Source organism: Lates calcarifer, linkage group LG9 (assembly GCF_001640805.2).
Source record: "Lates calcarifer isolate ASB-BC8 linkage group LG9, TLL_Latcal_v3, whole genome shotgun sequence".
Taxonomy (NCBI): Eukaryota; Metazoa; Chordata; class Actinopteri; family Centropomidae; genus Lates; species Lates calcarifer.
In genome coordinates, this window is record NC_066841.1 from 12,033,733 (window position 1) to 12,060,366 (window position 26,634).

General features: G+C 40.1%; 1 protein-coding gene across 1 annotated transcript in view; it reads left to right on the plus strand.

Moving 5' to 3' along the window:
• The window catches only part of rgs3a (regulator of G protein signaling 3a), a 92,484-nt gene that overhangs the window by 32,640 nt on the left and 33,210 nt on the right, over positions 1-26,634 (plus strand). Inside the window, 2 exon segments of the mRNA XM_018662931.2 lie at positions 1,341-1,475; positions 24,960-25,943. Of these exon segments, the coding sequence (XP_018518447.1) occupies positions 1,341-1,475; positions 24,960-25,943 (1,119 nt within the window).

The window sequence follows — 26,634 nt, forward strand, 5'->3', positions numbered from 1 at the left end:
CTTGATTTGCTGCAGTTGTATATTGCCCATCAATTAAACACAATTTATTTTAAGAACAGTTGCAGCAACAGGTTTAAATATTGATATCACTAGAGAGAGATATAAACTTGTCTGCTATATGCTAAATATTTTAAAGTCAGAACATTTTTCTTGTTTTTCATTCAGCTCTGAAAACTCTGCAGCACAGAAACAACCCTGGACTTGAAATGGCATTAACTGGCACAAACTGTTCTTATCCTAGATATCACACTCCCATTAACTCTCCTCCTTAAACTTTTTAAGAGGTCTGCTCGGAAGCAGTTTCCAAATTAGGATTTGGAGCAAAAATCAACATGAGCTTCATCTTTTACATCAGAGATCTTTTCTCTCACAAGATCTGTCTTTTATCAGAAGTACATTGCTGGAATCATGACCAAAAACGAATGGGCCCATTAATCCATTAAAGATTTAATCTGGACATCACTGAGATCAAACACAGATTCAGGATGTCCTGGAGAGTCAGCCCAGGGGTATTTATGCCCTTTTCATAGAAAAGCTTATTTGACCAAACTGCCAACTCTAACTTAACCACTGGTTGTCAAATATTTATTCTCATGTACTTCCCAGCAGGGGTGCATTGATTTGTGCTCTTTAGGAGAACCATCTTGCCATCGGTCACATAATCATTTTGTCAGCATATCAAATTCTGCCCAAAGTGGATACCGGCTATTATCTAATTTCACTAATGCTAGCATTTTGCTTCCCCCAGGGGCTATACCACTTTACAGTCTGTGGTGTCATGAAAACAAAGTTCAGATGACAACTGAATGTGCAAAAAGAAAAGTCTGAGATAAAGCATGCAGGAAGTGACAGCACATACTGTACTAGCATTGTTAGTTATGGATAGTGTGTTTTTTTATTCCGCTGGACACTTGCAGACAAACATGCTCATACACACACATGAGAGTGTGATGGATTAAGCTCTTTTGTTAGTCATTATCCTCTTTGAAGTCTCTCACTGCTCACTCATTACACGCACACACACACACACACACACACACACACACACACACACACACACATATTTGGACAGACACTGGTTGCTCTCATCTTCAGGTCTCATTAAAGAGGGCCCATAAGACAAGAAAAAAAGCCTCTTGTTTTGCCTCACTACATACTTTGAATTGTAATCCTCTAATTTGGTCTCTGTACCCATCTTGAACACTTTCACCATCCAAGGATCAGGAGACACTTCTTTATTTCTCTGACAGTAGATGCCTAATTGCCCGCTTTCGTTTCCTTCACCCCTCTTACTCCTCACCCCCCTCCCTCCCTCTCTCTCCCTCACTGTGTGTCTCTAGAAGTGTGACTGCCTGCTCAGCCTGGAAGCCTATTCAGCAGACCAGAAGCGGCGCGTGTGTCAGTGCCTGAAGGACAACATTGACAAGCAGCTCCAGCTTCACAGGAGGGAGCCTCCCGTTCCGCATTTTGAACAGGTATGGCACATGGACGCACACACCACACGCACAGTATTTCCATTTTCGATTGAGGCCAAAGACAAATCCATAAAACACATGAACACATGGCAATGCATATATTTGTGCATTCCCCCATCACAGATGCCCTGTCAACACCTTACACTCCAGGCATACACACCCCGTATCGTCTGTAACATATAGCACTTTGCTGCAGCTTACACTGCCATCATTATGATTTTCCACATAGGTCTTACATTTCTTTGGGGAACTTTAATCCTGTCTTTTATCTGCTTGTATTTGAATAGTTGCTCTGCTTTAGTGGGGTGTCAGCTCAGTGCAATTTAAGTCCTTCTTGGTTTGGTTCAGTTATGGTAAAAGAGTAGAGTAGACATTTGCTAGCAAAAGCAGTACTGCACTTCATATATATTAACTAAATGTCACCTTGACAAAGTTACACTGTGTTGGCAGCTATGGTAAACAACATTTTTTGTGATCATTTGAAACACCAACACAACCAGACTTGATTGAATGTTGAGTACTTAGAGTACCAGGTGTTTTCTTAGTGTGTGGTGTGGTGACAGCGGTTACACATAAAAAAATGCCTATTAAGTCTCAAATATTAACTCTCAAATCCTGTTTACCTTCTGTGGACTTCTGGAGGCTGGAAAGCCAGTTGTTTTTTTTGTCTTTTCATTGACATATGACAGTGAGCTACGACTGTCCTGATTAAGAGGGTGGCTGCTGGGGGAGCTGTGAATGAGATTACCATGGCCCAGTTTGGTCATTTCAAGCATTACCTAGGGAAATATACTCCAAATGATTTTTTTTCTTGTCAGGTTCTCTAATTGCTATGTTGTAATTTTTTTTTGTCAAAGATGCATAAATGAGTGGCAATCTGGTAAAACTTTGGATGAAATGGATAGATTCAACTCCTTTGGAGCAGCATTCAGAGGTTTGAAAGGTTAATATAATATTGTCTGTAATGTGCATTCATTTGTAAGCTGACAATTTTTTTTATTAGCCTAATTTCTTTAACAATTCTTATTTCTGCCTTCTTTCACTCCTAACCTTTTTTTTTTCTTTTTCATTCTTTACTTCTTTCATTTTTGATGAACAGCAAAGACAGCCCATTTAAAAGGTGTCCAACCCAGTTTGTTTGAGTTTAGCTGAGAGGTGATTAAAGGGGATAAATAGCCTTGGCACACCTGTTGTACATTAGGGCTTCATTTCATCAGCACATGAAAGAGAGAAAGAGAGAGGAACAAGCCGACATTCTTTCATCTCTTTCTCTCCCTGCTTGTGTGCGTATTTTTCTGTGTCTACATGTATATGTGTGTGTATTTTTGCTCATATGGTTCATCTGAAAAGATTCAGGATGACGGCTGTTTACCCAAAAGTGTGTGTGACCCAGAACTTGGCCTGCATTTAAATATTCTCCAATATCTGAACTACTTTATGGTGAATTTTATGAACCTTGCCCAAAGAATTCAACATTTAGACTCTGTTTGGACCATGAGAGATAAGCTTCCAAGTAACATTTTACTGCCACAATCTTTTCCTGCAGGAATGTATGCACACACTAGCGATCCATAGAAACAAAAGGGGAATTGTACATGTTGCTTCTCTTGCCTGTTTCCTCCCATGATGAGTGTCAATGAGGTGTCCCCAGCTTAATAGATGAACATATTTACACACACTGAACGCAATAATAAAACAGCTTGGCAAGCATTTTAAGTCATGTTTTCTCATGTTAAGTCAATACCATTTACTTAAACTCTCTCTCTCTCTCACTCTAATGACCAAAACCAGAGTATTGGTCAGTACAGACATGGTAAAGAAACGGCCCTGGTGTGTTATATTTCCATGTCTCACATGCTAAAGCTTTTTGACACTGGTAACTAATTATGCTTCTTAAAGCTTCAGCTTTTAAAGCAAAAACAAACTCTGGTGTTGAGTGCCACAGGAGAAGGCATCTGATGCAGACTATCTTTCTATGCCTCTTAGAGTATGTCCACATACACCATTTTTCACACCTGAAACTTGAGCTTTTTGGATCCACTTTTCCCTGGCCATGTGCATGAATGGGTGGGGAGAACATTCACAGAGCATAAAATAATGTTATCCTGCTCAGACACTGTTGGGTTGTGGCAGTAAAGGTCAAATTAAGAGGACTTTCCTCTAACTGACTCTGTGATCATTCGGCTTAAATTCACAGCAAAACGGAAATTAGAGCGTCTTTATCTTCTGTAATGTGACGTATTTTCGAGTACAAAAAATATATGGTGGGGTTTAGTTAAGCGGAGGATTTGTAACAAATCCTTCAGTGTTGATTGGGTTGCTCTAAAGTGGGTGTGGCTTAATAATACAGGGTGATACTGAGCTGTGGAGAAAGTGTAGAGGTCTCCAATTCTGAACTACGTTTTTGCCAAGTGAAATCCAGACATCTATTACACCACTCCTGCCAGTTACTATGACCCATAATGGTCAAGTGTGATTTAGCACTATACAAAAAACACTGAACTTAAACTATATGCCCCAGGTTTAAGATGAGTCATGAAAAATATTTAGAATTTTACAGGAAGACAAAAGGGAAGGGTATTTTCCTACATTTGTTTTAGTGTGGACACCTTTACAAAGACAATCATAAAGCACTGGTGTGGACACATATTATTTTCACATGTAAAAACTGTTTTCAGATTTGGCAGGCTTAGACTGAACATGGTTTCAGGCACACAAAATCAGACATTTTCCTGTAGAAAGGGAAACACATTATTATTCCTACAAAAGCTGATGGTACATTCCCAGTGAAATTCCACATGCATGTCCTGCCCTGTGGAAATATTCCTGTACACCATCTTTGTGTGGTTATTAGCACTTTTTACCACAATCTCTCATTAAATGGAAATTTGAACGCTGTCCTGAAGGCAAGGGGATACATGCTTAATCATAACATTTTACATCTAGACAAATTAGTTCACTTTTGATTGCATTTCTCCAGAGTACCTTAGAGGCAAATAGTTTGTATTCAGTCAACTCCAAATGTGTTTAATTATATGCAAATCGGCTTTGTCAAGTACAGGAGATATGAGAGGAATGGCCTTGGAGTACCCTTTCTGTCGTCCTGTGTATTTTACTTGACATCATGGAAAGTATCCTTTGGGTCATTTCATACTGGCAAAAGAAAGGAGGCCATTTTCCTATAGATAGACATGTCCAGACACATGTGGGTCAGATCCTTCCTCACACACCATTAGATAACACAACAAAAAATCACACTAAACATGATGACAGTGGCTGCAGTGTTTCACTGATAGGTATACTGTAACTATGAATATATGTATCTTGATTTAGCATAAATCTATTTATTCAAGGACTTTCCTCTTCTCAGAACTGTTTGTTTGTATAAGGTAGAGTTCAGAACATCTCACAAAATGTTCCAGTAATTCAACGTGGAGGAACATTCCTTTGCTGGTGCTTAAACGACTCCATTCTAGCCTCATTGTTGCTGCTGAGTCAACACTTGGACTTAAAAGTGAATGGAGTGTATCTTTGATGCGCTGTGTGTATTCCTGCCAGTGAGTAAGAATTGCAGCAAAGGCGCTTTAGAAAATTACCCATTGAATCACACATTTCCCTCGTGTCAAAAACTGCATTTGTCCTCTCATGCACTAAGCTGAGTAAATCCACACTTAGCTGAAGCATGCACTTAAGAGTTATGCTCAAGTGTGCAGAGAGAGCAGAATCCACTCCAAGAAAACCCACATATTGCAAAAATCACATCCATTCCATCTACTCATGTTACTTTGTTCATTCACGTTTTTTTCCAGGCAAAATGGGGCTACCCCGCCACCGTGTTGATGTCAACAGCTGCCCTAGTTCCTCCAGTGTCTGAACACTTTGATAGCTTCCCTTTGGGAAAATTTGGACATGAGCCCTTTTCACTTGGAGATTTTCTAATCCTCCAGTCCCTTTGGGAGCAGAGCACGATGAGAGTTTGCCAGTTTCTGTTTTGTGTGGAGCTTCATTTAAAGCCAAGCAGATGGTAAACAGAGGATTTGGGGCAGATTTTTATGATGACTAATCTCAACTTGAATAACTGACGCCTCTGTATTTCTGACTGTTTCAGCCTGTCAGCGCTGTGCTGTGACAGAAATAATGGCAGAATAGTTTGCCGTGAAGTTATAGATACTAAAGAGTGACTTGCAGTGAAGTGGCTCATGACTTAGATGGGAGGTGGTCAAGCGGATGAGATGGTGATGGAGATGGATGAGAGAATGTCACATGGGTGATGTTACATTTTCCTGTGTTATAACAGAGGGTAATCCTGGACAGACACCTCATATACTTTTTACAGTTTGTGATCACTTTATTTATTTCACATTACACCGTGCCCGACTGTTACATTGCATCTTTTTCAGGGGCTGAGTGCATGTTGAAAGGAAGGCTTTTATAAAGGAAAATTAAAAAAAAAAAAAACAAAAAGAAAAAAAAAAGAAATTGTGGTAGCATGATCAACAGTCTTTAATCAGAACCAAGGAACTTTTAGGATCCTAAATCAGTACTCAGCATAGAGTATATAAACAAATAATATCTATGATTTATAGTTTTATTTGTTTCCATATTCACGTACAGAAACAAACACTTTCCCTTGTCCCTAGTCTCTGAGCTCCTTCCTTGGAAAGCTTCCGGTACATTCTCGTCTAGGCAGCATTAGCCACTAAGCTGCTGGAAAAATAAATTTGTTCAGCTGCACACACACACACACACACACACACACACACACATACGCATATGCAAACACACGCCCTCAAATGGGAATTTAAACAGGACTGGCCATTTTGAAAATGACAGACGCACTTCATCACACACAGTTAGCATTTGATGAGCAATGCTGGCACTCCTTCTCTGAGTCAGAAGAAGAAAGCAAACTATCTGCAGTAAAAGTCGCATAAATTTTCTACATGAGAGCATAGGCTCACATGAACAGTGAAAAAAAGATGGCTGCTGCTAATGAACAAAGTGTGTCTGTTGAGGTTTGGAGGCAGCTTGTTCTGTTCTCTTTCTCTGGCTGTCTCATTTCACATTTATGAGATTCTGTTTTAGTTGCTGAACTGGATATAATACAGCATTTATGTTGGAGGAAGCAGTGACGCAGAGTGACAAGGACCGTCTCTCATTCCTGCTCTTTCCTACTCTTCCTGTTGCCTTATCAAACTGTTTATTCATGGAGAAATTAAAGAATGTGGTGGTCTCTGCTCGCTCTGTTTTCCTACTCTACCATGTCCTTCCACCTCGAGTATGAACTTGATTAATGATACATGAAGCTCTGGACAGAAAGGAAGTGTCAGTGAATATGCATCTTTTGAGCAGCATATCTCACTACCAGGGCACACTGCATTTTAAGCAGACACAAAAAGAAAATAAGCTGATTGCTCTGCTTCAGTTTAGAATACATTAGAAAACTGAATAATTTGTTTCCGCCCATTTTCCCCATTTTGACTGTGAAGATTTTTAACAGCAACACACACTGACACTATCTTGACAGCGTCAGCTTGTCAGGATGTACCACTATTCTGCTCTACGGTATTGCATATCACCTATCACATAGCAATTTTTACCACTTTCACTTGCCTGATCAGTACATCTTGGCTAATGTAGCATGACTGCTTCTTCAGTCTGTTTTGACACATTTCATGTGTGCTACAGGCATCAGCTGATGCCCGCAACCGCCTACTGGTGTGGGTTACGTTTTAGATCTAGCAGCTGCTTTCTAAGTCATTGGTCAGAAGTTCCATGGGAGTGATTGGGGGGGCACTTGCAAATTCACAAAATAGCACTGTATACTAGCAGTATACTTGTAACCAAATTTTAGTTTTAGATACAGAATAATGCTGCTGTAGAGCATTTTTTGTTTTTGTGTAAAGTACACTTGAACTACACTTTAAGTACAAAATTACACATAACTGTAACATAGTTCTGTAGCATAACGTGCACCTAATGTATAACTTTTAATTAAAGCCTGATTAAATATTAAACTAGTCCACTTATACACAAGTATACTTGCTAGTGTATACTTGAGGTTTACTCATTTTGTAAGGGCACCAATGACTTAGTTACTTCAACAAGAAACAAGAAGTTCAATAGAGGACAATGTAGAGAGAATTTGACTTAAGGTTTTCATATGGGCCTTGCATGATAGTGGCTCATCAGTGATCGAGCAAGACTCTTGGTCATTGTGGCAGGGAGAGGGGATTGTCAGGAAGACACAGATGAAAGAAGAGGAAGCCTATTAGAAGTGATACTCTCAGTGATGGGCAGTATGTTGAGACAGTGACAGGTGCAGTAGTAGGTATTCAAGCTTATAGTTGACAGGGGGAAGACAGCTTCAGTGGGTTACAACAGGAGACAGTGAGTGTCAGAGAAGAATGTGAGGAGAAAGCTAACAAGTTACAGTTTCTTTTCACTGGATGTCCAATGGGGATAGGAGTGAGCTGTGAGAGAGGCTGCTACGTACCTGTCATCTCATTGTAAGAGGGGAATTATTAACATTACAAAAACACTATTATAAATACAGATATTACATGTCAGATGTAAGGAACTTAGTGAAAGTCTTGTTGCGCCATTCCTGTGAGATCACCATTCAGTCTGAAAACAAAATGGGAAGAATCTAACTGTAAAGTATAAAATGGGCAACATCTGTACTGGCACACGTTCATGTGATTAACATTTTTCTTGCTCTTGTTTCTCTGCAACAGACGCACACTTTCTCCTTCATTGTGTCTAATTAGACACGGATGAATTCCATTTGTCTTGTCTTTGCTCATCTCTTTTCTCCTCACACATGTGCAAACACACACACACACACACACATACACACACAACAATGCACAAACAGCACGCTGCATGCTAGTTTTAGAATGTGTTATCTGCTGAAGTGTGACATTCAGATTTAGAACTGGTTCAAATGGAGTAGATATGCTGAAACGTTTCGTGTATAGTCATATGACAGGGGAGTTATGACAAAATAGTCTTTTATGTTTCGAGGTCATCTTTCAAGTCAAAATGCAGACCTGTGTTTATACCCAGAATATGTGTCAGGAATTGTGTGGAACCATTTTCCTCAGGTGATGGTGATGGTTATCCAGAGAGTAACAGAACTGCTTACACTTTAGTCCTAGTTTTACGTTTGGAGGAGAGATTATCATAGGTTTGTAGGAGTAGAGTAATTGTGCTATCATATTAGCAGTTTGTGCTGGATGCTGTCATGAAGCAGAAGTGTGTCCAGGACAGCTCTCCACTGACTCACATAATGATCTGTGTGGACGCAGAAATTTTATTTCTTGTGTGCTCTTCTCATTCCACTTTGACATGGAGGCTTTACTGTAGTTTGACCATCCCAACATGAGAACATTTCAAGGTTGCAAAAGATTAAACCTCATCATCTTTCTTTTCTTTCTCAGCCAGTGACCTCATCTCCTCTCTGGTCAGTTGTCCCCTTTCTCTCTTCCCTCACCTCTCTTCCAGTTCTTCACCTTTTTTTTATGAGTTCATTTGAATTTTGCTACAGCCGTCATGTGCAAATATGCAATCTTTCACCTTCACCCTCTCTCTGTCTATCTTCATCTGCCACTACTATCTACCTGTCTCTCTGTCAGTTATACACACACACACACACATGCATGCGCACAGCTCAGCTATGTTATTCATTGTGGCCTGTAGTGTAGGATTAATTCCCTTGTCTCTCTTTAAACTTTAATGATTTCCCTTTGATGGAGTGGTGTTTGGCTTTATTTTAGCTCACCTTTAACTATTCATAACTGTGTTATATAATGGCAATTATGCATCAGCAGAGGAGCTGGTATAGATGAGAGCCTCGCGGACTCAGCCCTAAGAAGGTACAGCAGAGCATGAAATCCATTCACTCTCAGCTTTAATTACGCACATTCTTTACACGGGAAAAATGATGTTTGCTCCACTGAGCATGCAATAGAGCTGGGATAAGAGTTTAATTTGCAAATAACAGGGTTCTTTTTCTTTTTTTTTTTACACCAGGACATTTTGATTACTACAAGTGTTTGATGACAGGAGTGAGAACCGAGAACTTTAAAACATTCTGCTACCAATTAACAGGACGGTGCAGAAAAAGAGCAAAGTGCTAGAAGCAGATGAAACCGGCAGACACTGAGATCTAGTTTGCCTTAAGTTGATATTCTACTTTTTAAATGTCAATCATTACTTTATGGATTATCTGGAAATGTTTCCTCAGGAATACCTTTAGCCAGAGACGGCGAGGGAGACAGCGGTCTGTGCAGTGTAATTGACAATGTTTAAAATAGCTATTTGAAAAGCCCATTATATATTAGCACATGATATGATTAGATAAGGCCTGATGAATAGCTTACATGGCTCCCCTCAGGTCTGATGCAGACACATGGTCACTGTAACAGACAGGATTGTTTGTGTGTGTGTGTGGGGGGGGGGTCTCTTATTAGGTGTGAAAGACATGGCCCTTAACATCCTGCTCTTTGATAGGTTTTGATTCAGTGCTTTGATTTGCGACAGAGCAACTTCTAAAAATAGCATATAGAGGAAGAGAGGGAGAGAGGGAGGGAAAGAGGGAGAGATGGCAGGCGAGAGAGGGAGAATGAAGGACACTGACTGCTTTGCTCTCCTGAGAGTTAGTTGCATTTGATCTTTTTCATAACGTTTTTTAATACATCACATTCTCACAATTCCTCCTTTCACTCTCACACCTCTGTCTCCCCCCGATCCCATCTGTCTTTTTTTCCTTCCTCATTTCCCCCTCCTTTATCAAATCCTGTTTTACCCCCTTCTCTCCCACTCTCTCTCTCTCCCTCTCTCTCTCTCTCTCTCTCGCATGCACATTGGCACACACGTTATTACTGAGCTAAGGGGGGGAAAGCTGGGACTGCAGCAACAACACAGACAAGACACAGAACAAGGAGGAGAAAGGAAGCACTGAAACATCCAGAAAAACGGACAAGGGGAGAGAGAAAAAAAAAAGTCACATATGGTCACATTGGATTAGAAGCTTGTATCTATTCGTGCCACACACGTGCTCCGTCAGTGTGTGTGGATGAACTGTGCCGTTCTTTGCTGTACTCTGGGACACACGCCGATAACCACACACTTTACACACTCATACAAGCAAGCAAGCACACTAAAGCATCCAGATGCCTGTGTCTAAGGTAATGTACGTTATCTCTCTCTACTACTCTCATGAAGGTCAAACTGAGAGCACTGCTGCTGTCTCTGTAGGAGAGATTAGGGTTGTTGTGTTTGTTTGTTTGCATGTTTATTACATATGATATAGCTGTGTCCATGTGGATGTGGAATGTGGATTTACCTGTGTTTCATTTGTGTGTTTAAGTTGCGTTGTTTGCATGGCACACTCACAGCTATCCTGCAAATGCTGCTCCAGGTGAAGTCTCAACTATTTGCACATTAGTCACATTTATGTAACCAGGGATTTAAAAATAATGTTTATGGTGTACAGTAATTGTTTCTTTTGAGATTAGTGGTGGAGGTTTTTGGTTCTGTTATTTTATTCAGATATGCAAGAATTAGTGGCTTACTTTTTTCTGAATTACATCTTCAAGATTGAAATGTATGTGGGAATTGTGTTTCGAGTGAATGAAGAGTTTTTTTTTTTTTTTACCTCACTTCCTTGGTAGTGGGAGAATAGGCATTAAGACAGAAGTGTTGGAGAAACCTGACCAAGAGCTCTGTTGTGGTTCATTTATTTAGGTTAGTTGTGACTCATGGAGTTTCAGAGACAGGGAACTTAAACACTTATCTTTTAATGCCTTGTTTTTACTGTATATTTATGCACAGAATTAATAGAATTTTATCATTAGAATCTCTGCAACTGTTAACGTTGAGTAAGCATTAGTGTGACTGCAGCAAACATTTTATGATTATTTTTGTTTGTATTTTTTGAAGTAACTAGTATTGAACTGTTATCTGCTGAAAACGAAACCATCCTGTTTTGTGTCAGACTTTACCTCTTGAGGAATATTGTCAGTGATGGATAGTCGATGACCTGAGGAACCATGTAAAGAGACAGCAGGTGTGTGTGTCTTCTTCCTTTCAGTGTCAAATGTTGCTTGTCACACTGAGGAGATACAAAAACCTTTCCCCTAAGTAGCATTGAGAGGCTCTTGAGATAACAGAGCGAGAGAAAAGCCAAAGAACAGAGAGAGAGAGAGAGAGAGAGAGAGAGAGAGAGAGAGAGAAGAGAGAGAGAGAGAATGTGCCTGAGAGATAGATAGAGAGTACCATGTGATTTAATTAGCCACTCAGGTATAGCAGGTACATTTGTTTATATAGCACTGACTTATGAATCTTGTAAGACTTTTCTTAAATTTGTCATTCATTTTGAAGCCTGTATCATATGTAGCTACCTTCTTTATTATGTTGTTTCAAGGTTGCCGTGTCATTGTTACATTAACAGTTGCACTTGGGACTAAAATGGGCCAGTGGAATCAAGTATCATTGATTTTGTTGGGAACTTTCTCTAACTTTGGCGTCGGCAAAAAGTGCTATTTAAGTATTTGTGCCAAAATTCTGTTGTTGTATTGACACCTACTCATAAAGCTCTTCTTGACAGAAATTGGCAAGAGCTATGAAGTTAGGAGCCATGCCAGCTCAAGCACTGATGCTGTCAACATAGTGCCATGTGTTTATGCCTTATAGGATGTTTTCCTATTGGTTGTTTCCAACTTAATAGCTTCTGAAAATGTAGCTGACTGTATGGGACAACATTCAAACCCATGTTGCTGAAGGCAGAAGCCACCATTAGCCTGGCTTAGCTGAAAGTGGCTAAGAGTTTCCCAGCTCTCTCACAGGGTTCATGAAGTCCTTCCCAGTGTCTGCCTTGTTGAGGCATTGTTTGAATAAAAATGGTGCATTGATGTCATCCTAGTCAAGGATATTGTGGCAGGCTATGGCTCAGTGCAATTATAGAGTACAAACACATCTATATATAGCTATACAATGCATATCTACAGTGACCTAGGCCATAACAATAAAAAATAATGAAACTATCACTCTACAGTTTACAAATTTCCACAGTAAGTTAGATTATGACATCCTGCCGTGTGTAGTACAGTACAAAGGGTTTGTGAAGCCTGTGTGGAACTACATATACGCAAGTTCTTGGTAGAAAGTCACAAATCAAATCTTATAAGTTTTGGTTTAATATTATATAGGATTTATTTAGGATTTAAATCTGAGTAAGTGCCAGATTTAGAGGTTTTTGTACTGCTAATGGGGTTGGCTCAAAAGCCAGTGTGTAGAGTCAGTGTTTAAGATTGAGTGTTTTTGCTTCAAGAAAGGAAGTTTTTACAGTATGGCACAGTTCCTGTTTCATATATTGTTAACCTATGACTGCATTGTGCGTGTCAGATAGATGTAGGTGTGTTTTAACTACATGTGTTTGTGTGTGTTTACAATGGATATGTGTCCATTGTGTGTGCTTTGTGCATCCTGTGGGACCTGGCTGTAGTGCCTTAATGTCTTCACAAAGAAAAGGAGGGCGGGGTGTGTTGTGAAGGCACAAGAGAGTGAATGTATGTACACATACTGTATGTCAGACAATATTTGCAGACACACATTTGCAATCATGGTGGACATTATGGACCAGTTAGTTTTGTGGACACACACACACCCCACATGTGCATGCATATGCTTCTCTCTGAGCTCTTACTGCTCATTTGTCTCTTCTCATTATCTCTATCTCCTCCCTCTCTCTCCTTCCCTCTCCCTCTTTCCTCCTCTCTTGTTTGTGCAGCTTGGGAGTCTACCTTCTTAGCCTCTTGGGCATTCGCTCTCTTCCCCTCTCTTTCTCTCTTTCTCTCATTCTCTGCCTCTGCACAGTTCAGTTGGCCTAGCCCACACTGACAGAGTCACACACACACACACGCACACACCACAACCACCCCAGCTAGCCAGCCACAAACACTCCACACACACCAGTTTGACAGAGGAAGTAAGCCACTTTAATGGGGATGTGTGGAGTGCCTGTATCTGCCTTTAGTGGACTGTAACCTGGAACTGCTTCCTCGTGCCAGGTAGGGTTTTTTATACCATGACTTCATTTCTCATCTGTAGAGTACAACATCATTTGTGAGTTACCAACAGAGAGCTTTCATGCAAATGGATTTAATGGTGCTTTTCTTTGGCCTTGGAGGAAAAAGAGATTTTAGAGCATTTGTGCAGTTAGTTGGAGATGTTGATATTGCTGTGCTGCTGGGAGGCAGGGAGTGGTTTCGTCATACGCAGTGAGGATGGAAACAAGACATGAGAGATGAGAAGAATGATAGGAAAAAGCAATAAAGGCTTATTTATCACTGGACATCTTTATGACAGGCGCATATGAGGAGTTGGGTGTCAGTGTCACGCTCTATTTTCATTCATTTAACTTCACTTTTCCTACCTGTTTCTGTTTGTTTTTTGTTTGCTTCCCATTTTCTTTCTTACTTTCTGTCTCTACTATAATGCCATCCAATTATTCTTCCTTCCTCTCATGGCTTTAATAGCTCTCTCACCCCTGTGATACTGCATCCCTCCTAATAAACAAGAGTTGTGGACAGTATTTTCTGAACAACAGATTGTTTACATCCCCTGTTCTGTGCTTTTATTTCAGTCGTTTCTGTTCTGGCTGTGCGCCAGTGACATGATTTAGCCCTCCACATGGCTGGGGGAGTTGTAGAGGAGACTGAGAGAGAGAAAAGAACGGTAGGGATAGCCATTTAGAAGACATACTTTAAACCGCGATAGAGCCGAGCTGAAAGTGATAGAGACAAGAGGAGAGAGCAAATAGAGGGACCAGCGGGGAAAAAAACAACAGGAAGCACACTGGGGAAAATTGCTTTTCTCTTTTCCTCATTAAGGGAATTGTGTGGTTATTCTTTTCTTAGAAGGAGAATGAGAGAGAATGAGATGCAGAGCTGTTTAGTCTGTGCTGGTGCCTGTTGATACATAAACAGGGAGATGACCGATAATATGCTGTTTGTGTTTGAATGAATTTCACAGTACTGTCGTGTTAAGTTTTAGAAGTTTTAAATGAAAAAAGGAGAATCTCCTCTCCTCTCCTCCCCTCAACCTTTCCCTCCTCTTTGATCAATAGTAGACAGTGTGAATGGTCCATCCATCTGCCGCGCACACATGCAAACAAACACGCACAAGGCTGAATGTGATTTGTCATCTGGTCTCACACAACTAGACCCCAGCTTGAACAAATGACATGTTTGTTATTTGTTGTAACCTGGGAAAAACAATGTCACACACATCACAACCACCCTGTTTGTCACACAGACACATGCACACACACAATGAAAGACACAAACCAAACAAAGGATAGTTGGATCTTCTCTCACTGTCCTCTTACTGACATACACACACACTCACACACACACACACACACATAATCACTCCACCACACACACACACACTCTGACACAAACATCTCTCTCCGCTCTGTCTATGAAGGCCTTTTCCAGTCTTTCTCAGTGGTCACATTGTCTTCAGCTGCCTGGCGTCACGGGGCAAGTTACGTCAATGACATTTTCTCTCTGAACCCTCAGCTTCTATCAATAATGCCTTTGCATCTTTGGATGTGACACTCATAACCCCACCCCACCCCCACCCCGTCCACCAAATCCCATTTCTACATCAATGTCATGGACTTTGCCTAGTTTCTGTGAGCAAATGATTCATGATTCTTCTGACAGTGTTGTGGCAGTGACAGTATGCAATGTTATTCTTAAAATGTAAGGACTAAAACAGAAACACACACATGAGTACACGCAGGACAGCTACTTCACCAGCTCCCAGTTTGAACTGAAATATTAATGAGAATAAAGTTTATGCTAATAAATTGCAGCTGATATCTCTAAAGTTTAACTCACTGCCGAGTATTCCTGTGAGATACCGGACCTTTGTATTTCTTCTTTCAATTAGTGTTGCTGACATACAGAATATTCCTCCAACACTGGTACTATATATAACTATATACATCTGGTTGGATAAACTTAAATTATATGTTGGCAATGTGGCCATAGTCATGCAAAAACCTTGCTAGTTTTACTTGTCACCAGTAGCATCAATCAAAAAACTTGAATGTGAATACTAGAATTCTATAAGAGTGCAAAACATTTTTATTACCAGTTGTCCTTTGCTACTGTTTTTGACATGATTCAGTTAAAGTCAGTCTCCTTGATTTTCTTTGATGTACAGACCCCTTTTCATTTGTTCCCTCACGCGCTTTTCCATCCTCTGTTTTCTCCTTCCCTCTTTGGCCGGATCACACTGGAGGGGCGAAAATAAATGACTATTACCTTCTCATCACTCTTCTCTCAGTGAAATCGAGGGCAAAAGAGGCTGGTGCGTTGCGGTGCACATAATGAGGCCATTCAGAGATTGATCATCTATATGGTCTGGACCCTTAATAACTTATCTGTCTTATACAAAGCAATAATGGCTCTTAAATCTTCTGATCACAGATTGTCCGGGGCAGTACATGTCAAAACATAACTAATGTATATTTGGTTGGGGCAGACACGCACGCATTTATACACACCAACATACAGGCTGTCTTCCTGTCAGTCACACACTGTTTTTGCTTAGCAACAAACATCAGGAGGATTATCATATCAGACAAGCTAATCAACATATACACCTCTTCCAAATTAGACAGGACATGTGTGAGTCTTTTGTAATCTGTGACCTGTGATTGTAGGAATGTAGGAAATAACTGTGCGTGTGTGTATCAGTGTGTGTGAGTTTATGTAACAGCATGTGACGTGGATTGGAACAAATTATTTCACTTAAGGCAAATAAACAACTTGGGCTATGTGTGTATGAACGAAGTTAGTGGAAAATAACACGGTTTAAAACTACCCTAGAAAACAAGTTTGTTATCCCTGTTGAAGGAGATAACAAGCAGCATCACATCCCCAAGGAGAGTAACAGTCTCCAAATGATAATTTTACACAGGAACATGCTCCCAAGTAACACAGGTTACACAATGATTTCTGTTTGAATGCCCTCAATTGTGGCTATTGGGAGTCCAAATATAGTACAGCGTTGTATGCTTATTTTAATTTTCTACTACTTTATACTTGTGCTCCTTTACATTTCAGAGGCAAATATTGTGCTTTCACTTCACTACATTTATCTGACTGCATTAACTACTTGAATAAGGTTGTACTGTCCATATAAAACAAATATAATACATATTTATGCATTCATATTAATGATTCAATAATGTATTCTATAATAATATAACTCTTCTGCTTCATGACAAGTACCTTTGTGACTTAATTTTTGTTTTTATTTGTAATGGTATTGCTGCTTTTACTTTTAGTAAAAAATCTGAATTTTGCCTGAGATAAAGATCTTGTCAGTGGGAGGTAGTCAACAAATTTTTTTCCAAAATCTACCACTGATTTCATCACAAAATGAGATGTTCGGTGGGTGGGAAAAATGCATAAGCAATTCTAAAGCCCTGGAGCCCATCAAACACAATTGGCACTGATTTTCAGTGGGAAGCTGTTGAGGGATCATATCCTCACCACTAAGATGCAAGGACTGCTGCCTTTAGGAAATTGGCCAAACTGGGTAAAAAGGGAAAACACACAGTATGTTCTGCTTGTAATACATAGGCCAAACAAGAGAGCTGAAACATAAAACTCCTAAAATGGTTCTTTAATGTAGAACTAAGGAGGTGGGAATACTTTTCTCATCTGTCAGTATAAATAAAAGGAGAACAAGGATGAAAGAGCCCAGTTTGATTAACTTTGTTTCTATTTCTTGCTCTCGCCGTGTTCATTTTATGTTTTCCCTCTGGGCCTTGTTAACAGGAAGTATTCCTAGGCTTATCGTGACCTCACATGTCCTTTCAGGAAATCAATGAAACAAACCAGTGAGTGAAGGAGACTAAATAACAGGATTAATACAGACTGATTGGCTACATCACTTGGACATCTTGCCAGCCAACTTGCTATCATACAGGTCCACCTCTGAGTTAGTGGGAGGAAGAGAGTGGAGAGGAGTGGCAAAGAATTAAAAGAAGAAAAACTGGATTTATGGAAGCTGGTGGTGGATTTTGCAGGTGTAATGGCGGATGCATTAAACCATTAATATTAAACTAAGTAGAGTGTAGCAGGGGAAGACTTTAATGCTCTGTAATGTGATGTCTTACTTAAAATCAACCAGGGCACAGGAAATTAAATAGAGAAAAAAGAGAGGTGGAAAGAGAATGGAAGAGATAAAGATGAAAGATGGCACCTTGAAATTGAGAAGCGGGAGGGGTTTGGGGAAACTACGATGACAGAGTTCATAGGTACATCTTTAGCTTTTGGAGAACATGCAGCACAGCTGCTCCCCTGGGATGGGTCTCTGATTGCCATGGTAACTGTGGGACAGAGTTCACATAATTGTCTCAGGGTGACTGTCCATGAGTGTCTTTGTTTTCTTGTACCTCTGTCTTTATTAGAGGATTTTAGCTTTCAGAGATTCAGACCTTCAGAATAAGATTATATTTTGCAAACTGAGGTCATTTTTACCAGTATCAAGCTTTGGAGGTATTCACTGGTCTCACCTGGTTTCGTCAGTGTTTTTTTTTCTTCTCAGTTGGCACAGTAACAGTATGAGTCAGGTATGAGTAATTTGGCAGGTGTCACTGGAAGGTGTAACTCCTCTTTACAGACAGTGTTAAATAAGAAGGGACACACTTTTTGTAGAATACACCAGTTGTTATTGAGTGCATCTGCAGCATTATTACTATCCTCTATTATATCAATGGTAGCTGCAGTTTGACACATTGATACAATTTAAGATTTGATATGTTTGGAATTTTATATTCAAATTGTGACTTAGAAATTGTGAAATAAAACATATGTTCTGACTGCAGTTTCTGAACTGTATTTTTCCACATTAAGTCACAGATAGCAGGAAATAAGGTCAAGGGTAACTTCCCTCCATGCCCCAATTTGGCTTTAAAAATCCCCCTATTTTGGGAGTCCCAAGGCTGACAAGCATGCATGTTTTTTTTTTCCAGAAAGTTTACTTTTGTTGGACTTTTTTTAGTGATTTTCACTTTTTTTTTCAAACTTAAGCCCAAATTGACTTTCAGTGGAAGAAAATGCAACTGACTAGATCCAAATCTAGTAAATGCGATAAAACTCTCCATTTACTGATGTGCTGCCTCCAGTTTGTTTTAAGCCCGTATAGATAGCTTGTGTCTGTTACCTTACCCAGCTCTTAAATGACATTAATACAACTAGCATTTATCATCTTCATTTATCATCAATACAAATTGCATTTGTGTGACAGTGGTGGTAGATGCTGTTAGACACATTAATAAAATGTATGGTTTAATATGTGGAGAATTATATATTCAAATTGTGACTTAGAAAATTGTGAAACCAAACATATGTACATTGATTTATTAATTTCTGAGTGCAGTTTCTGAACTGTTTTTTTCCTCCTACATTTTAAATTTCATGACAATCCTTTAAAGAATAAGGTATTTCAGTTTTGACCAAAGTGGTGAACAAACCTTGAGAACCCTGCTGCTAGAGTGGCTGAAGAATTCTCGCTTCACTTCAGTGAGTAGTAGTACTTTGTTTCCGGGAACAGTAACATTTTCTTTCTTTTTTTTTTTTTTTTTTAGGCATTTTGTCTTTATTAGACAGAGACAGTAAAGAGCTTAAGGGAAATAGAAATAACATGCAACCAACTGCACAATGAACATAAAGAACTGTGTAACTGTGAAAATGTATAAAATGACCTAAAGTGAAACTGACTGGGGCTCACTAACTCATGATGTAAAAAAATCAGTTGCTAGTATGGAAGCCTGCTAGCCTTGAACATCAGTAACAGACATGATGAAGGGTTTCTTGTTCTGTTTCACCCTTGACTGCTAAGACAGGCCCACTTCCATGAGCACAATGATGTTTGGAAATTCATATCTGCACAGTTCAGAGGTCACTGTGAGACCAGTAATGGTGTTAATGGTCCATTTACATGAAAAACCAAGATGGACATTTTCCAAGATTTAGTCTCCACTCCACTCTTCCTTCCTGTTTTATTTCTTTGTCTCTACCCTGTTCCACTTATTCATTGCATTTCTATGTCATTGCTTATCACTGACTATTCTCCACCCCTCTGCTTGTCTTATCCACTTTGTCTCCTCCATCTATTCACTCTCTTACCCTGCATCCCGCTCTCTCTGCCTTTTAGTGCTGGTTTTGTTTCCTTGTTTAATTGAGGCAATGCCAGAGATTGTACTCTATTGAATCATTGATGACTTTTAAGTACACGTGTATTCTTGCACATATACACGCACACAAACGCAAGCTCAGAAAAAAGGCGAATGTACACCACAAATGGTGTCATTGCCCATTAGCTTGTGTCTTTTTATTCATCTTTTGGAGCAGACTCATTGAAGAGAAAATGTTAGCGAGTGTAGGCAAAATGGTGAATGTCATTACTGGACAAAGCCTTAAAGATTAATACCTTTATTAATGTGTTTGCTTTTTTCATATCTTCAGATAAGATGTAAGGACAGGCTCGAAAGGTACACAGGGTTAATGCAAAGCTGCTTGATTTTTATGTGTGTTTGCGTGTGTGTGTGTGTGTGTCCACTGAAGAGAGTGTTAGAGAGAACAAGTGTATCTGACAGGACAGGTGGCTCCATTGTGTCTTAAGCCATATCTTCAGCAGTCAAGGGTTTATGTATGTAAGACAGGGAGAGAGAGATGGGGGTCAGTGAGGTGGAGAAAAGGAAAGAGAAACTGTCTGTGTAAATCTCACGTCTAAATGTGTAATGGATAAATAGAAGAATTAATATTTATCCCTCGATGTTTCAAAATGTTCTTACTATGACAGGACTCATAAAGCAACCAAAAGTCATGATTTTTCTGATAGTGACTCACTATTTTGATTTGGCCCACCATGAGCAAGGTACAGGAAAAGGATGGGCAGAAAGGGATAAATTCACCAGCTTTACTTTCACTTTCCTCCATGGGTGCATTTCATTCTAAAAATAGCCTTCATGTGCCCTGTGAATCAGTAAGAAGGCTTGATGTCTTGGTTGTAACTGTGAACCATTCAGAAAGGTTCACAGGGAGGTTAAGAGGGAGTTAGAAGAGAAAATGAGAGGTCTGGATCACCTTGGGGTTGTTGTATTTATCCATGGACAAGTCAATTTTATATTTATAGCCCTGACTCACTGCTCTTGTCTCAAAGGGTTTCACAGTGGCCACACTGGGAAATAGTAAATGAAACAGACACCATCCAAACAAACAAGAAAGGAAAAGGGTCTGTCTGTGATATTTAGAGAAATATCTCTTACCAGAATGATAAGGGGTTGGCAATTAGGTGCAACTGAGGACAGGTTTTTCAGTTCTGCTCCTTGGGGGGCTTGAAAATTGCTAGAATTACATATTCTTTATGTTTGAATTTGTCTTCCATTCATCCCTTTATTGCTGCATATCCAGTGCTGGGACTCCACAATTGTTTGGTAGAACACCTGAATTTCATTTGCGAACAAGACCCCACCAGGATATTAAAATTCCTTCATTCAAGGCTGCAACTCACTTTCACCATGTCTAACACTCGGCTGCAAACTGCCCCTCAGGTGTGGTGGAGGACCGGGTCTTATGAAATCAATAGACACACATCATCTGCAAAGGGCAGAGAAGTGATTCTGAGATTCCCAAACTAGACATTCCAGTGTCCCACCTGCACTGTGGGATCCAGTTCAAGGGACAGCCTTGGAGGAGCCTAACACCTTTTGATGGAGCTTTATTGCAAATATTAGAATGCATAGATCTTTAGCCAGCATGTTATACTTAAACTTCATTAAGTTTAACTCAGGCAGAGAGATCAGATATTATGCGTCTGACAGATTAATTAGGTCTGTCATTTATCTAGACTGCAGTCCAAGCCAGCACTTCTACTCCCCAATTAAAGGTATCAGGTGTATATCAAAACTGTGAATCAGAACAGTGAATAATAAAACAGGGGTTTTAAATGAAAATGGTTGTGAAAAATGTGTTCATCTTACCACTGGTCAGTGCAAATAGTTGTGTCTTCTTTGCAATAAAACTGTTGCTGTCAGAAAATCCTTGTCATCATAACCTGTGTTTGTGAAGCACAACTATCTTTTTGTTAAATAATACTCAAAAAATTAATTTCTGTTTGAAGTAGATTTATTTTTCGTTTAGTTTGTTGTTTGCCTTCATTTTAACACCCTGTACTATTCTGTAATATGAATATTAAATAGACTGTGGGGTGGTTCACAATAAGGCACAGTATTGGTTTTCTCTCCTCGCTGGAGTATAATGTATCAAATGGTAGTGTCATTTTTACTGGTGTTTAATTTGTCTTTGTATATTTTATATTTTTATTTGGAGTGGATTTCTGAACCAGGCCCACAATGTTGTTGGCCTGTTAAAAAGTTTTGGTTGAGGGGCAGATTTGGCTGCTGAGCTTTTGGGACAGCTTTGTGTCATCATGCAAAATACTTGTCCCTACAAGTCAACATTAAATATATAAATATAAATCCACTGTAAACAGAATGCACACAGCAAACTTGTAAGAACCTTGCTGAAAGACCAGACTGTGAGTCTGGTGCAAAACAGCAAAGGCAAAGGTTGGCATTATTTGGTTTGATGGGTCAACATAATATATAGTGGTAGGTTTTAAATACTAGATTTACAAATTGTTTCAGTGAGTGAAACTGTACATACACAAAGAAATTAAACTGGCTCAGAACAGGAGCCTTTCAATTCTCCACAGCCCACATTACAAAAATATCAGATCATACTGTTCCTGGAGTCACAATGACCTCAATTTCAGACCTTCCTATCCTATATCCAGACATACTATGTTCAGATTGTGCCTATATACAGATGTGTCAAGTCATAGTTTACACCACATACATCACTGCTGCTTACATTTCTCATTCACTAAAAAACTAAATCAATATACACACAGATACACTCCGAAGTACTTCAGCTACAATTCCAGACAATGTAAGTTTAAAGATTGGGTTTTTATCCTGACTGAAACTTTGCAGAGTTCATGAATACAGGTCAAAAGTTTAAAAGCGAGGACACAGTATCTGGAGAAACTAATTTAAGCTGCAAAAGTACACAAACAGCTTGTGAAATATCATGAGAGTCTGTCTGAGAGGAGGCAGCATTATCTCCAATTAGAACAGAGCGTCTTGTGACTGTAGCTCGTCATCATGGGTTGACTTGACCAGCACAATGAAGCCCTTCACCAGACTTACTGCAGACTTGAAGATGGTAGAATTGATTTTGTAAACTTACTTAGAGCTGAGTACTTGTGATTCCACATATCCATGCAGGAGTACATTGTATAACAGATATTTTAGTACCACGGTTTAATTTTCATGGACTATACACGTCTATCTTGAAAGTCCACATCCACTCTATAAGCCTACTGTAACACCTGCCTAATTGTATATTATAGTTCTGTAGTGTACTGAAATTGTGAGCTGTAGGTGAAATAAGGAAAACAGAAGAAATTGAGCATCACTCTCTTTCCTCTTTGTCCCATTTAGTTTTTTCTCCAGCTTCATCTAATTCTATTGTTGCCTGTGCACTTTACCAAATGTCATCTAGTCATCTTTGAGATATTTTAATCCCACATTTTGACATACACGTAGAATGAGGTGGCAGCTTTACCATCTTAACATGGTCTTTGTCTTCTTAAGCAAACACCATTACAGCTACTTCTTCTACTTGTCTTCTTTGTTTAGACTAACTCTCAGCATGGATGTTTTCACACATGAAATGTTTTGTTTTGAACTTTGTGAGCTTCATAAGTGACATTCAGAAATTCTCTCTCTCTCTCTCTTTTTTTAGATTTTTGCCCACAGGCAACTTCCTGTGGTAAAACTCAAGCTGGGGTTGATGGCTAACATCTTCAAACCACCTTAACCCATTTATCTCATAACTTTCTACTTCAGATGTAATTTGAATATTTAAACCAATGCATCATCTCTCGTTTAAGTATTTATGCATGCCCTCAGGTGTCTGGATGTGCTCTTGTGAGCCATGTTTGCTGGAGAACAGAGTAGCGGCATGTTGATGAGCATATGTTAATAAGTTTCTTAGCCCCTTTGTCAAAATATGCCAGGGTCAAAATTAACAGGTTTATAGTATGACAGTGAATATATACATTTGATTAACTTCTTGAACTCCAGTGTCTCTTTACATTTTCAAACATACATATACTTTGATTTTTAAATCTACACTATATAATGAAGTCACTATGTATTGTGTAACTACTTGTACTACTTGCTAATTTTGAGAGAACAAAACTCAGTTGGTAGCATCATTTCATCAATTGGGAAAAAAAAGTTTTGTGCATATTGTTCACAACTTCTGATGATCTTTAGTTGCATTTGAAATATAATTCTGTGGGTTTGAATGATGCTGGCCCACTCAAAATGCATTTGCATTCACCCACTGAGGGCTCTGTGGGCTGGAAGAGGTTAAAGCAGCATTTAAAACCAGCAGATTTTGGGAAGGAGGTAATACAGATAGATTGTCAAAGGCAGGGAATGGGCTAGGACCTGTGCTGTGTGCAAGAGTGTGTGCATTATGCACACATGTGCACATTAGTGTGTGGCAGGGATTTTGTATTTGGCCCTGGGAAGTGAGTGAGCACAGCAGAGGGCTTGTGTGTATGTGTGGTCATTTGGGTTAAAAAGAAATTTATTCTATGTTGAAATGATAGAAACGTATCAGAGCTGGGTGAAGAGATGTGTGTGCACTTTGAGGTTTGGCTTGTTTTTTATTCCACAAGTCCCTGAGGACACAGACCCGGCTTAGTTTGACTGAATCAGTGCAGCAAGCCTTAGTGTAGTACAGTAGCTTGCAGCAGGGGTGGGAAAAACAGCAGTATATCACAATATGAACTCACTGCTACTGATATTACAATGTGGTCTCTGGCAGATGATCTTTATTTTTATTTGTGATTTGCAAAATTAGCATTTTTCCAGATGGAAAGACTGGTGTGTGATTATTCTTATATTCACCTCATTTGACAATGTTCACGACGTGCTCTACAACATCATGGTTGTTGACAAGTCTGTCTCTGGGCCCTCCTGTCCAAGCTTGCAGGCCAGGATTGACCGCATGATATGATCAGTCAGGGTTCAGTCTGTCTCTTTGGTAAGTCACAGCAGGACTATCTTCATTTAATCTGACAAGTTTACTTTCTCAAAAGACATAAATGTAGTCTGATCCTGTCAGTACAGCTCGGTCACACCAGCACACAGCATGTTCAGTGACTGGGAATGGAGCTGTTGTGATAAGTGGATTTGCTCATGGCAGCAAAGAAAATCTTAATCATGCTGAGTCAGACTTGTTTGATTTATATACAGACAGATGTGACTAACTTTCCTTCCCCTTCTTCTTTCTGTGTTCCTTTTTGTAGATGTTGGAGCCTAAGGTGGATGCCTCTTCATGTGAGCTGGGCGGAGTAGGAGGAGATCGAGGAGGTGCGTGCCTCCACCTGCCGCCCCGCAGCTCAGAGGGCGAGGAGAGCAGCCTGTACCCTTCGAGTCCCTCAGAGCCCCCGAACCTGGGCAGTCCTCACCCCTCAGATCCGCTCACCCCTTTGGATGAGATCTACATGCCTCTTGGGGGCCTGGTGGGATCTGAGGAGCGGCACAAGGTGCCCCCCACACCACCTCCTTCCACTGAGGGCGAGGACTACAAGAGCATGGAGGGAAACGAGATGGAGATCTGGAGAGAGGTAAAGGATGTGGAGAGCAGGAGAGAGGAAGAGGAGGAGGAAGATGGGGCCAGCAGAAAGAGTACTTTAAGTGAGAGTGAAGAGAAAGAAGGAGGAGATGAGGAGGGAGAGATGAATGAAGAAGAGGTCAACCTAAACCTGGTGGTGTCAAACACAGATGAGGACAATGCCTCAGAGCCGCCGGACACCAACGCTCCTCCCTCCTCCTCCTCGTCTTCGTTCGTCATCCCCGAGCTGCGCCTCGATCGCTCCTTCAGTGCTGATGCCCTGTCCTCACCCAACACTGACGAGGAAGAGTACGATGAAGATGAGGACGAGGAGTCTGAAGAGGAGGAGGACGAAGATGACAGCGATGATGCCTACCTGCAGCGCAGTGACAGCAAGCGCCGCAGCATGGTGGAGGGCGCCACCTGTGAGAAACACGGAGGAGGGGGGCTCAGTGTACAGAATTCCCTCCGCAGACGCACCCACAGCGAAGGGAGCCTCCTGCAGGACCCCCGCACGCCATGTTTCACCTCTGACAACGCCATCAACTGCCTAGAGGCGGGGGGAGCGCACCACAAGGGGGGCTGGACACTCCCATCACCCAAAACCCTGAAGAAAGAGCTGACCAAGAATGGAGGCTCCATGCATCAGCTGTGTATGCTGTTCTCTGGGAGGAAGGTAAGCAGCTTCACACTTGAATAATATTACGGCATATACTGAATTACAATGGGATAAAGTTACAGAAATACAGTCATATCACATTTAATGTACTTGGACAACATTGGTCATTTCTAAAATGGAAAGAGTGTAGGAATTAAGACAAAAGACATTACAATACACACACACACTAATATTGACAAGTAGTCTATAACAGTCACGGTTTCACAGTAACATACTGAGTAGAATGTATAATACAGTTCTATACCTGTGTCTCTCCCAATTATTGCGTCAGTAGGACAGTAATGATCCAACAGTTCAGCCCAAAGTTTGAGTTCACTGGTTTCTGTGAAAAGGGCGACATCAAGTGGTAAAATAGAGCAAGTGCGCAAGAATCCTGTGGTCATCATAGTGTTCTCCAGTGTAACAACAATGTCCTGTCTAAAGTTTTTAGTTTAAACTTATAAAAAACAAAAGGCCATGGTGATTTTATAGACATGTTGACAGTGTATCGCAACCAAACTTGTATACCGGAAACTCACTCATGAATACAGTACAATACTATCTATAATGTAAAAAGTAAGTATTTTCTGCCCACTGGAGTTTGACAAATAAACTTAAGATACATTCAAGTTATTGTATGCAGGTTAATAATGTCAAAATATTAGATGCACATGAAACAGCACTCATTTGCATTTATATAAGCCCCGTG